The sequence below is a fragment of the Aspergillus eucalypticola genome (genome assembly GCF_003184535.1).
Source record: "Aspergillus eucalypticola CBS 122712 chromosome Unknown BO83scaffold_6, whole genome shotgun sequence".
NCBI lineage: Eukaryota > Fungi > Ascomycota > Eurotiomycetes > Eurotiales > Aspergillaceae > Aspergillus > Aspergillus eucalypticola.
The window spans coordinates 915,432-928,194 of record NW_020290280.1 but is presented as its reverse complement, the minus strand read 5'-3'; the positions used below and the strand labels follow the sequence as shown (position 1 = coordinate 928,194).

The following is a 12,763-nucleotide window of genomic DNA, read 5'->3' as shown; positions in this document are numbered from 1 at the left end:
TGAATGAGGAAAATGCTCATCCTTGGCTCTTTCGTCTCGCGAAGCATAGTCTTCGCAGTTATACCCTAGGCCACATATTGACTGTCCCCATATCCTACTCACAACTTGCTGGAAAAATGCTCCTTCTCCAACCCCTCCAAAATCTCATTCTTCGTACTCTCCAATCTCTCCTTTGTCACCCGAAACACCGACGGTACATCCGTATCCTCAAACGCAACACCCTCCCTCACCATCCGCGCAACCGCTTTCGCGCAAAGCAGAATCAGCGGCATACCGTGTCCAGAGAAACCCGCTATAACAGTTTGATTCGGCTTCCCAGGCACCTCACTCACATATGGTATGAAGTCAGAACTATACCCCATAACTAGACACAGTCAGTAATTACTTGCCCCAGAGAGAAATAATGGTAAAAGAGGATAAACATACTCCCCGTCCACACCCGATCCGTGTACGCCTCACTCCCCTCCCAGCCAACAAAATGTCTCTGCATTAACCCGTCAAAGTACGTCTTGGCAGGCTCAATCAACTTCCCATCATCCACAACATCATACCAGTGCTTCGTATCCGTCCAGAACTTTGTCTTGGCCCCACCAACAATGATACTCCCGTCTGGTCTGGGGATCAAATAATCGTACATGGACGGCCCATACCGGATACTATATGTTTGGGGTAGGAATGGTGCCACCTTCCCTTCTGGTACGACGATACGGCTGCATATCCCGCGCACCGGGACAATGTGGTTCTTGAATTGCGGGGCCAAATGAGATGTGTATGCGTTCGTCGCAAGAAGGATTTTCCTTGTCTTGATTTTGCCTCTATCAGTGTGTACTACCCACCGACCATCGGGTAGAGGGCTCTCATCGATAGATATAACAGGAGTCATGGTTTGGAGGTTCGCGCCTCGGTTAACGACACCTTGGAGGAGATGCATTACCATCTTGTACGGCCAGATGTGGCCTGCCGTGAAGGTGAAGCAGTTGAGGGCGCCTTTGACGCCGGATACCTGTGTATAGTAACTAATTAGTATGACTGTAGGGCGAAAGGTGAGTGAGTGAGGGGGGATAAACGCACTCGCTCAGCATCCTTGCGCGACGTAAATTGTACATCTTTCAGATCGGAAGCACCTGACTTAACTAGCTCTGCATAGGCAGTCTCAATCTCTTTTGCTAGTTTCTCGTCCAGCGTTGCATCGCACGCGCGGGTGAGGACGAAGTCGCAGTCGATGTTCTCAGTCTCGACTAGCTCCTTTACGGCATGGACTTGAGAGGCTTCGAATTTGGCAATTTCTACTGCGGCCTTGACACCGTACTTTTTGATATGTTTGGGGAGATTGAGGTAGACGTCTGGTTTGAGATGCCCGCCTGCTTGGGTGGTTAGTGAGCGATGGGATGTGGCAGGGGTAGGTGATGAATTCACCATTGCGACCCGTAGCTCCAGAGCATGCTTCGCGTGCTTCAAGAATTACCACTGATGGTGGCGAGGTGTTATCCTTGTACAAGAAATGTGCTAAGGCTGCGCCTGCGAAGCCGGCTCCAATTATGAGAATGTCGCATTCAGTAGGGAGGTCTGGGGTACTGCGGTGGCGATCGAGGGGATGGGGATGGGTGCGCCAGAAGGGGGTGGTGGAATTGGGGACGGGAGCGGGCATGTTTGGTTTTGCCAGCGCACGGATGATTGACTGAAAACGCAGGTTGTCTCGCGCGGAGTTGAAGGTTCATGCTTTAGGGCCGTGTTGTATATACGACTGTAGGGGTAGATGGGAGCGGACAGTTGGCCGATCTCTACCCCACTTTCGGCTTATCGCGGTGGGGAAGCTTGCTCGCTCGGGCTTCACCGATTATCTCTGGCTATCAAGGTCATTATCGCTGAGGTATGAAAGGGGAAAACTTAGGGATAGTTAATAGTAGGAAAGTAATAGGGAAGGCCATATCGGCCTTGAGAATTGCATACCAAAGTGTACAACCGTCTCATTCTGAACTAGGGTATTGAGTGACTGCTATTGGTTAGCTAAGGGATACGTTGGGGCAGATTGATTTCCTTGTCAGATAGCGATTGCTGTTTATCTGATATCAGCACTTGAGGGGTTGCGTCTTGTGAAGTCCGCATCTAGATGTAGGGGCGATTCTAAAGATTTTGTACACTGATGATTCTCACAGAACAGAGACGTACATGCTCTCAACATGGACGTATCAGACATGGACCGAAAATCGACTGACAAGAATGACGACCCCGTCATCAAGGCTACCAATGTCGAGGTTGGGGACATTTAAAGTGTCTGGTACGCTACATCCTTCGCTACAGCTGTACGTTGTTGACAATGTATAGACTATACTGAGCAACAATATAAAAAATTGACCCGGAAGATCGACTACTATCTCTTGCGAATGATGTATGTGCTTAGCTATGTCTGAGAAAAGCTTTTCTAACGGTTCAGGTTCTTCTTCTACGTAATACAGCAGGTAGACAAGAGCTCAACTAGTATTCAAGCAGTAACTATCTTAATTTGTTAAATGAAGGCGCTTGCTGACAAGACCAGATATTTGGGATGGAGGATGACTTGAATCATCGTTCTAAAGCATTCATCTTCCAATCAACCCAACTCATATCTGCATCTATGTTCAAGGCATTTCGAAGGCCCTGAAAAAGGCATAAAAACCCTTCCCAGTCTGCAAAGTCATACCCACAACAGAACTGGAACCGATGAAGCAGTCTCCCATTCCTGACTATCTCTGCAAGTCCATTGTTTCCCTTTGCCTCGAGTGTATCTGCAAAAGTAGATTCGTCCTCGCCAACGGTATTAACTCCGTCGTAAAAGTCAGAAATTGGGAAAAGCATGACGAACGATTTAAAGGCTTCAGTTTTTGAGTCTGTATGAGCCCATTCCCAATCAACGATTCCCGTGATATTGTAATCTCCTTCAACGAGAATATGATCACCCTCGTCATCAGCGTGCCGAAGATAGAATCGTCCATCATCATAGGTGTGGTGTTCTAATACTTTTGGGAGGCTACTAAGAAGGAACCGGTGAACTAAGAATGCATCCATCTCGCGTCCTGCATAGCTTTCCCCTCTCAGGATCAATCTCATAATGAGTTCAATGGTAGATTGGAGGTACTCTTTCGGGTCCTTGTATGGCCCGAGGGGAATCATCTGCGAGTTGACATATTCGGTCATTGATTCCCTGGCAAACGAAGCAATATGATCACTTCCTGGTTCATCCATAGATCCCATACTGTCGAACGCAAAACGTTCCAACTCAATGTATACATCCGCTAGCTGAGTCATAACTTTCTTCCTTTGCTCCTGAGATGCGAGAGACGCGTAATGACTTCCCCGGGATTTTTTCCATGAGTATATATCCAACGCCGACGGGAGTCTGGCCTTCCAGCGCGTAGTCGAACACCTTCGGAACAGGAATTTTGGTTTTGCCAAGGAACTGGAGAGTCGCAACCTCGCTGCGCATGATATAGTCACGTAGGCCGGGCGGTGGTGAAGTAGCGTTAGATCTTCGAATACGAGCCAGCCACCGAGCTCCATCAGCAAAAAGAATTTCTATGTGGTAGTTCATGCCACCCATCACTGATGAAGGTAACGATCTGTCATACACAAGGGGCCGGGAGAAGAAGCAGGCAATACCATTTCGTAAATAGCTTGCTTTCTCGAGAAGTGCAGACAAGTTCAGAGAGTCTAATAAACTGGTTACCTCGCCCCTCTCTGCTCCTTGAGCAGCTAGATCGTAGAGTTCCCCTTCCTTGATGTGGATTGTTAGATGTGTCAGGACTTGAGAGCATGATAAATTTCTTCCCCACTTGCCACTTGGGACATCCGTGTTCAATATGTTCAGCACAAAAATGACGGTTGCAAATAACACAGTCAACGTCTAATCGTACAGCAGGCCTGTTGCAGTCTTCAACGTCGCACCCACACATGGCTTTGGTTGTTATGTGGAACTGGTTGAGGGGTTGGGTGCATCAGCAAGGACATCGCATATCCATCAACAAAGCTTTTGACGGCACTTGGACCTTAGCTGAGTGGGATTACGACTTATGCAACAAAAGGGTAAGGTTACTCAATACTCGAGTCCTGGCAGATTACAGGAATTCTCATATATGACAAAGGCTTGATCCTGCTTCTAGGGCAGCTCATCGTCGCTGCGGTGATCACCTGACAAGTCACGCTGGGGAATCTTGGTGACTAATCCTCATATCCAGACTTTCGCCGATGCCTGCAAGAGCATCCACTTACCACTTGTAGCGTCAATTCAGCAATGCTTAGAAAAGGTCATCCTTCATGGTACTTGAGCTGCAGTAATTGGGACGATGATACATACCTTTCCGACCCCAGGTTCAGTGCCTAGGCGCCGCAAAGTGCGCCGGGCATGCCGTTTCTGTCGCGAGCATCGAGTGCGGTGCGACGCAGTTGCCCCCTGCCATCAATGCGTGATGAACAAGGTGCACTGTAGCCGCCTAAGGCGCTCTGACAGCCCATCTGGTCGGGCAGATGCTGCTATGGATGCGTCCCCATCCTCACTTCACGTCACCCCGAGAGCCAGTGTCACCAAGGGAAGACAGACACCCAGCGGGGGCATGACACCTTGTCCCGACGACACAGAGACAGCTCCGATCAATTATCGCTTGGACTCAACACTTGGCTTCATAGATCGCATAAACACCTTCTGCGCTGGTGTATCCCAACTATCCTCTCGGTGGTCCCCTACGGGCCCCCCCCCTGCTTATTCATCACCTTTTACGTCCCATGATACAGATGGCACAGCTGCGATTGAATGCGATTTATCCTCCGCTCAAGTTAATCACGTTCTAGAGATATTCTGGGCTCGGTTACTCCCACAAGTTCCAATTGTTCGCCGAGAGGATCTAGAGCGCCCTCCTTCCCACGAGGATACTGCGACTGGCTCCCATCCACAACCTCTGCGGGATGCTGTAACAGCCTACACCATGCAGTATATATTTTACTCTGGTCTCAATTCTCGGCTTCTTGGATTGCAATGGAAGCAATTCAAAAGGAGCAATCGGTGCTCAAAGAACATTGGCATGCCTTATTTCCAACGTTGTCTAACAGGCGCGATGCAATATTCAACGTTTGCGAAGCCCTCTCTTCCAATCCTTCAGTGCTACTGTATCATGACCCTGTACTTACTGGACGCCGGACAACATCAGGCGGCGTATAACATGATCGGGCTTGCTGTTCGGATTGCTCGATCATTAGACCTTGACTGTGATCCGCCCCCTCAAGCATTTCGGGAGCAGGCGGAGCTACACTCTCGTATCTGGTGGACCTTAGTCCATCTCGACTTCCGCTGCTCAAGGCACCTTGGAAAGCCTATTAGTGTACAGCTCCCTATATCTAGATCTCCATCACCATGTTGGATGTTGAACGATCCGCCCTGTCCGGTACGGTTCCCATATCATAATGAATCGATTCGTCTCACGTGTGCGGCCCTGGCTGTCATTGAGTCAATGGCACACCACGAAAAGACAAGAAAGACACATGACATCGAACTTCAGGCAAACGTTTTGACAGATAATTTGCATCATTTACGTGTATGGAAAGACGAATTACGCCAAAACACATGGTTCAAGCACCTTCAACTGGACGTCCAAGATGTGCCCGTCTCACGAAAGTATTTCTGTGGTCCAGGAGAGAATGGAGGTGGCGAGGAGTACAATAACTATATGATTAAAGCGCCACTCCAAATTCAAACGGAGGCCCTGCTTGAACTCCAATACCACGATGCCATGATTAGTCTGCATAGAGTTTTTGTCCAATTCCCTCGTCAGCCCGCCATGAACCGAGAAAATCCCCTTGCCGGCGCACATGCTGCAACTGCTCTGAAACACGCCTTGGCAACGATCCAAACAGTGTATTCTTGTATGACCGCGCATGATATATTCTATGGATCATGTGAACTTTATCAATATCAGTGGAATGCCGTGCTGACGCTGATGGGTTTCATGTTGGCTTTTCCTTTCTGTCCGCGCTGTCCACAAGCACGAGGCTACGTCAATCTAGCCCTGGAGACATTTGAGTTTGCGGGTTATCAAAATGACGCCGCAGTTCGTGCAGCATGTCTCACTCGTCATTTATGTGAGAAGGTCGACAAATTGACTATGATGTTAAATATTGACCTCCGGCGTGGTGTGTCCGATAGCACAAACGATGTGCCTCCGCCAACAAAAGATGGTATGACACGACGGCCGAATCAACAGTCTGATTCGGTAAACATGGACATGGATGCTGGCAATACGAACATTGATCAGTCCTTGTGGTCTCTTCCACAGAACCAGACAAGTGATGATTTGTTCTGGCCCTGGGCGGACCTCGTTGATCCCGATATCTGGCCCAGTTATTGCGATGGAGTCAACGAAGCCTTCACGGACTTTTCTCATTCAACCTTGTTCGGGGATCCTGCAGTCCATCCAGCTCAGGAATTATAGTGACAATTAACGTATTTAGATACAGGCTTTTCTCACACCATCATTTCTACATTTAACGGGCTCTTCCTGAATGATCCCCGGGCATATTGAGTTATTCTTAGCTATTTATCGTCGCATAATCAAACAATATCCGGACCAGCTAAGCCCGGATAACAATCTTTCCAAAGTGCGAGCCACTTTCCAGATATCTGAAAGCATCCCTCGCCTGGTTGAAAGAAAAGACCTTGCAGATGACCGGATGTATCTCATGTTTCTTCCCAAAATTGATCAGCTCCTCGAAGCGATCCGTCGGTCCGTTAATAAATCCCTTCAATGTCAGGTTACAACGTATAGTGAGCAGATTGACGTTCTTTTGCTCTCCAGAAGCTTGAGTCTTGCCAGAAGTATACCCAATGCAGTTGATCAGGCCACCATACGCAGCGCACGCGAAGCTCTGACTTAACGTCTGCGACCCACCCGTTTCAAGAATAATATCCGCGCCATGTCCGTCAGTGACTTCCATCACTTTGTTAGCCCATTCCGGTATCCGACGATAGTTAATACCAAAGTCTGCTCCGAGGTCTTTTGCCATGGCTCGTTTCTTATCACACGACGAAGTAATTATAACTGTACCGGAGAGTCAGCCCAAATTATATATCTAGGGACAAAGTAACATACCCTTCGCACCAGATGCCTTCGCAATCTGCAAACCAGCAATACTAACACCTCCGGCCCCCTGAAGAAGAATTTACTCCCCCCGGCCCCCATTCTCGCCCAACGGCCGCGTGCCATTGATCGCCATCCACGCCGTAACACTCGTGATTGGCAGCGTGCATGCCTCCTCATCACTCATGTGCTCGGGTGCCTTGACCAACGCATCCTCCGCGAAAACACGATGCGTTCCCAGCACACCATGCTGAGGGAGGCCCAAGCTGGTAGCGAGCGCTCTCTCAGTCAGTTGTCCTGTCTTGGGGTCCGGGACGTATAAGGAAACCACTCGATCACCGACGGCCCATTTGGTGACGTTCTTGCCGACTCTTTGGACCACGCCGCACATGTCTGAACAGGGGACTATGTTTGGCACTTGCCTGATTGCGCGGTGGTGGTCGTATTTGCCGTTGATCACTTTGTTGAGAAGATTAGTTGCTGGGTGCATGACATTGACAGGGAAAAAGCGCCTACCTTCCAAATCGCGGTAGTTCAGCGATATAGTACGGACCTGGACGAGGACTTCGCCTTGTCTGGGTGATGGGACTGGCACATCTTCTTTTTTGAGGCCGTCGATGCCGTCGAAGTGGGAGATGTAACGTTGCATGGTGTGGGAATTGGATTCTACAAGAGGGTGAAACAGAATTTGTATATACAGAATATGATCAGATGCGCGTACCTTTATATGCGTTGAAGTTCTTTGTAAGGTCTTTATTACTTAGGGTTCAATTTGATGGAAGTAAATCGACTTGAACGCTCCCATGGTTCCTATTGGCTGTCACGGGGCAATGAGAAGGGAGAATATTCACGAGCGTCATCAACCCCGCCAGGTAGAAATGATTGCTAATCGAGAAGTCCATGCTATGTGGAGACATCAAAACCCTTTTCTTGATTTCGAGAGAATGATCGAAGGCTTAACCAACAGGAGGACATGGAGATCTTCTGCGAAGCACTCAGATACTACTGAGTGGAGCGAGAGAGGTTCCTTTTGACCAATAGGAACTACAGGAGCAGTCCGTTAACGGTTAGCGCGTCAGTAACGACATGGAACTATTTTGTTACTAATCCCATATCTAGACATATATAATCTGCTTACTCCATTCATTATCATCCTTCAAAATAAGACAGTTCAAGAGCGCAAGCTGAGGATTTCCACCTCCCAAATACCTCAATTACACATAATAGATCGCAATGTCCCACAACATCCTCCTCACCGGAGCGTCCGGCTACCTAGGAGGCACCGTCCTAGCGCGCTGGAAGAACGCCAACCTCCCACCATACGGAAAACTATACGCATTGGTCAGATCAGAGGATCAAGGAGAACAAGTGCAAAAACTATATGGTGCAGAGCCTCTTGTTCTCAATGTTAGAGATCACGAAACCGTCACCCAGGCCATCATCGACAAGCAAATCACTATTGTCTACTACCTCATCGATGCCTACTCAGCAAAGCATCAACCGACTTTCATCAAAGGCCTAGGAGAGGTCAAGAGGAAAACAGGCAAAGACGTACATTTTCTGCACACAACTGGCTCAAAGCAGTTTAGTCGACATGCGGGCGTCTCTGTCGATCAGGTATTGTTGGATACGGATCCGAGACTTTACCATATTCAGAAGGAGGCGAAGTCCAAGCATAAGTTCGCTGCTGAAGTGAGTTGACTCCACAATATCTTTGTTGATGTAGTGGGCCACCGTTACTAAGGAAAAATAGTCCGCCAACACCAACGCGACTATCATCGACACAGCCGAAGCACACGGCGTACAGACCTACATCTTCGCTCCGTGTCTTGTATACGGCCAGGGGGAAGGGTTCGGCAACCGGACTTCGATCCAAGATGTTGATATTGTTCGCGCTGCTTTAAAGCTGCGTCGGGTGTATAAGGTTGACACGGACGATCCTGTATGTACCTTCCGTATCGCGATCATCCACGCATATATGTTAACAGTGAAATCCAGATCTGGCCTGTGTGCCACATCTCCGACACAGCAGAGTTGTACCTGCACATTCTCCGGAAGATACTATCAGGAGAAGAAATCAGCCACGGTAGGAATGGTTTCTTCCTTGCTGCCTCGGGCAGTATTACCTGGAATAGAGTTTACAGTGCTATGGCTAAGGCGCTTGCGAAGCGTAAATTAGTTAAGGATGATGTTGTTATGCGGGCTGATGATGAAGTGTTGGCGAAGATGGGTGAGGCGCTTGGTGTTGCACCAGATGAGGTGCCGGTGCTTATTGGGGGGAGGTAAGTAATGTTCTCTTGGATGGCGGTGTTTGAAAGTAGTGCTAACTGTGAGACTAGGTGTATGTTTACGCCTGAGCATGGACAGAAAATTGGGTGGGAGCCACAATATCCGCCTCACCATATACTCGATGTGGCAGACGATGAAGTTGAGTTTATCATGAAGGGGCTGGAGGGTGGTAATAAGCGACCGGATATTAGGTAGAGTTATTTAGTAGTGGATATACTTCCAGTCCCCATCAATGCAGGTGGCGGGTTAAGTACCTCCTTCTGAAATTCTGAAAATTGCACTAATATTATCCAGGCTATCTACTTTTCAGAATCCTAAGCAGATTGTCCTCTTATTTGCTTATTTTATGCTCTATTATCTCATATATATCTCATTCAGCATATTAAACTCTTCGACGTGTGGTTTTTATAGATGGAAAACAAAGGAACCATAGCGAAAGGGAAACGATCTGCAGTCATCTTGCAGCAAATACCAGTCTTGACCAGAGTTGAAACGGCGATGGATACCACTAAGTCTCTAGGTTTACCACCCCTGTACACTATACAGCACTAAGCACAGCACTAATTTAGCAGCAACCAAGCCTTAAGGCTACTCATTAAAAGCCGCTGCGCCCTCTTGCAGCCACTGTCCCCTCCTTCCCTTCTCCCTTTCTTTCCAATTCCTCCCCTTTGGTTTATCGGCCTTTATCTCCTCGTATCTTCGCTTCACCATGGAACAACCACCCCTCAAGGGCAGCCATGCTCCTCCCACGGCCAGCAATTCCCCGCTGCAAGCTTGCGTGCGTGTAATCCCGAAACCCGTGCAGATACAAGACTCTAACTCTGCTATGGGTGCAGTTCCTCAATCTAGCCCCAGATTTAGGGCCAGACAAAGTCTCGTTCCCGAACACAACGACATATGAAGCGTTTCAAAAGTCGTATTTTGCTCAGCAGAACAGCGATCTCCAGCCGTCCTGCGTGGTGTCTCCGGACTCAGCCGAAGATGTGTCTAAAATTATCACCAGCTTGGTGACGACCGCGTCCACTCTGCCTGTACACGAACAAGCCAAATTCCAATTTGCCATCCGGTCCGGTGGGCACAACTCCTTTGGGGGAGCGTCTAACATCCATCACGGCATCACCATAGATCTGCGCGCTCTCAACACCATCAAGGTCCTGCCTTCGTCCGGAGACAACGGTGATAAACAGACCGTCTTCGTTGGAGCAGGTGCCACATGGGGAGAGGTTTATGCCCACCTCGACCCGCTGGGTCTTTCGGTAGCGGGCGGCCGCGCCGCACAGGTCGGGATTGGCGGGCTAACGCTCGGAGGCGGCATGTCATATTTCTCTCCCCGTTACGGGTGGACGTGCGATAACATGGTCGGCGTAGAGATAGTCCTGGCCGATGGAACGATTGCGCATTGGGATGAAGAAACTCAACACCCAGAGTGGCTGGCAGCGCTGCGTGGGGCTGGAAACAGTAACTTCGGAATCGTAACAGGCTTTTTTCTGCGGGCCTTCCCACAGGGCCCCATTTATGGCGGGTCTGTCTATTGCAGTACAGACACCATCGATGCTCAGCTACGCGCATTTGTGGAGCTGGCTAATCCCAAGGCAGCGAGTCACTATGATGAGAATGCCTCGTTAATCACCAGTTTTGGATTCGCCGGCGGCAAGGGAGCCGCCGTGGTGAACAGCATTGTGTATACCGGGGAGATGGAGAAACCTGAGAAGAATGGAGAAGATAGCCAGCAGCCACCGTCACCACCAGCTGTGTACAGGGCCTTCTTTGATATTCCGCAGTTATTCAGCACTGTGCGTGTAGCCCCAGTGCACGAGATATCCCTGGAGCAGGGGTCCTTTTCACAGAATGGGAAACGGTAAGAACTAATTCCTCTGTCCCTACGTCCCTTCCCACCCTTCTTTTCGCTCTCCGGTGCGCTGTTCTCCATTCAACCTGTCAAAGCTAATCCATGACAACCCAAACAGACAGCTAAGCGTAGTGACGACCCACGACGCGACCGTGCCTATGCTGAAAGCGACCTACGTGAGGTGGGATACGAGTCTGGCAGCCGTGCAGGACGTGCCGGGTATCGTCTGGTCGATTTCTCTGGAGCCACTACCTCCTGCTCTCTATGCACGGGCGCCTGCAGGCCATAATGTAATGGGTCTGCCGTCTGACTCCGAACAAGCGCTCGTGGTGACTCTACTGAGCGCCACCTGGGATAATGCGGCCGATGACGCCCGCGTGGAGGAAGCCGCCAAGACACTGTTTGCAGGTATTGAGGCGGACGCACATGAGTTGAACGCATATCATCCATTTGTTTATCTCAACTACGCGGCGCAATGGCAAGATCCGATCGCTAGTTATGGGCCTGAGAGCGTCGCGCGGTTGCAACGCATTAGCCGGGAAGTTGATCCCACCGGAGTGTTTCAGAGGATGGTGCCGGGAGGGTTCAAGGTTCCGCAGTGATGATGATTGTATGTATTTAGTTCACGGATTTTAGGCGGTAGCAATACAATTGTTCCTGCTTTCTATTATCAATTGACCTTGCACACCGTCCCTCACTCTCTCTCTCCTGATATTGTCTTTCATCTCTTGTTCATGGTCTTCGCCAACTCATCCAACTTCTGTCCAGTCCATTACTCATCAAGCGATCCTGATTAGGTCTTTAGCTAGCAACCAATAAAACCACCAACACGGTGGGGATTCGGGAGACTCCGGAAAAGTAGACAAAGAATCAATTGAAACTAGAGAAAGCCACCCGCAACTTCCCTCTCCCCGGACACCACCTCGTCAAAACCCTTTACAGTACACTAAGCACAACCAGAGATAGTTTGTCAAATGACTGCATACTTGAAGGCCTGCACCAAGACGACTTGCACTCTAGGTCGACCCCCTTTCTCTTTGTTCATGCTCCCCAGCCTTGCAGGTAACTAGCGAAGCACTGTTTGTTTAGGAAAAGTACGAAAAGAGCACTGGCACCAGTGACGGCAGGATCAAACAACCGGACCAGGCCGTCTTGTGGGCCAGTCAATCCGCACGGTCCAACCAAAGCTTAGGGAACCTTGTTGAGACCTGGCACAGTGTAGGTGCATATATAGAAGCCAATGAAGATACTTGTCACATTGTGATCGCTGGCGCTAATTTCTGACTGAAAGTGAGGCAGAGGAGGGGGTGTCACTAGGTTACGATCCGTTTTCTACTACGAGATTCTGGTATGGATGAGGCTGACTTTATCATTTATGTGTTGCTGGGGGGTGGCAATAGGCGTCGCGATGATGTGTATCGACCGCATCAGAACATAGGGAGCATTTCAACCGTATAGTGGAGCTCAAAATGATATCAATAAACTCACCCTAGCCATAATTCAATACAGAATGTGAGAACTGCCC

General features: G+C 49.3%; 6 protein-coding genes across 6 annotated transcripts; 3 read left to right on the top strand and 3 right to left on the bottom strand.

Moving 5' to 3' along the window:
- Nucleotides 1-42: 42 nt before the first annotated feature.
- BO83DRAFT_356445 (NAD(P)/FAD-dependent oxidoreductase) lies at nt 43-1,661 on the bottom strand. The gene is made up of 4 exons (XM_025529199.1): nt 1,417-1,661; nt 1,072-1,361; nt 427-1,003; nt 43-364 (listed from the first exon to the last, which is right to left on the bottom strand). Exons 1-4 carry the CDS (start codon nt 1,646-1,648, stop codon nt 99-101), a joined length of 1,365 nt encoding a protein of 454 aa, XP_025390721.1. The 5' UTR covers nt 1,649-1,661; the 3' UTR covers nt 43-98.
- An 836-nt stretch (nt 1,662-2,497) lies between these two features.
- BO83DRAFT_461149 (uncharacterized protein) lies at nt 2,498-3,584 on the bottom strand. Its single transcript, XM_025537240.1, is given in 3 exon segments — nt 2,498-3,209; nt 3,234-3,300; nt 3,320-3,584. The coding sequence occupies 3 exon segments, from the start codon at nt 3,575-3,577 to the stop codon at nt 2,563-2,565; spliced, it is 972 nt and encodes a 323-aa protein (XP_025390720.1). The 5' UTR covers nt 3,578-3,584; the 3' UTR covers nt 2,498-2,562.
- A 678-nt stretch (nt 3,585-4,262) lies between these two features.
- Nucleotides 4,263-6,760, top strand: BO83DRAFT_376456 (fungal specific transcription factor domain-containing protein). Its single transcript, XM_025530722.1, has one exon. The coding sequence runs from the start codon at nt 4,443-4,445 to the stop codon at nt 6,453-6,455; it is 2,013 nt and encodes a 670-aa protein (XP_025390719.1). The 5' UTR covers nt 4,263-4,442; the 3' UTR covers nt 6,456-6,760.
- On the bottom strand, nt 6,526-7,749 carry BO83DRAFT_461135 (zinc-dependent alcohol dehydrogenase family protein; the record flags this gene model as incomplete). The annotated part of the gene is made up of 4 exons (XM_025537239.1): nt 6,526-7,061; nt 7,113-7,153; nt 7,187-7,559; nt 7,617-7,749. The coding sequence occupies 4 exons, from the start codon at nt 7,747-7,749 to the stop codon at nt 6,595-6,597; spliced, it is 1,014 nt and encodes a 337-aa protein (XP_025390718.1). The 3' UTR covers nt 6,526-6,594.
- Nucleotides 7,750-8,328: 579 nt separating this feature from the next.
- On the top strand, nt 8,329-9,584 carry BO83DRAFT_415375 (NAD-dependent epimerase/dehydratase family protein; the record flags this gene model as incomplete). Its single annotated transcript, XM_025534632.1, has 4 exons — nt 8,329-8,792; nt 8,854-9,042; nt 9,099-9,382; nt 9,440-9,584. Exons 1-4 carry the CDS (start codon nt 8,334-8,336, stop codon nt 9,582-9,584), a joined length of 1,077 nt encoding a protein of 358 aa, XP_025390717.1. The 5' UTR covers nt 8,329-8,333.
- Nucleotides 9,585-10,028: 444 nt separating this feature from the next.
- Nucleotides 10,029-12,024, top strand: BO83DRAFT_376454 (FAD-binding oxidoreductase). Its single transcript, XM_025530721.1, has 3 exons — nt 10,029-10,167; nt 10,226-11,247; nt 11,357-12,024. Exons 1-3 carry the CDS (start codon nt 10,099-10,101, stop codon nt 11,838-11,840), a joined length of 1,575 nt encoding a protein of 524 aa, XP_025390716.1. The 5' UTR covers nt 10,029-10,098; the 3' UTR covers nt 11,841-12,024.
- The last annotated feature ends 739 nt before the right edge of the window (nt 12,025-12,763 follow it).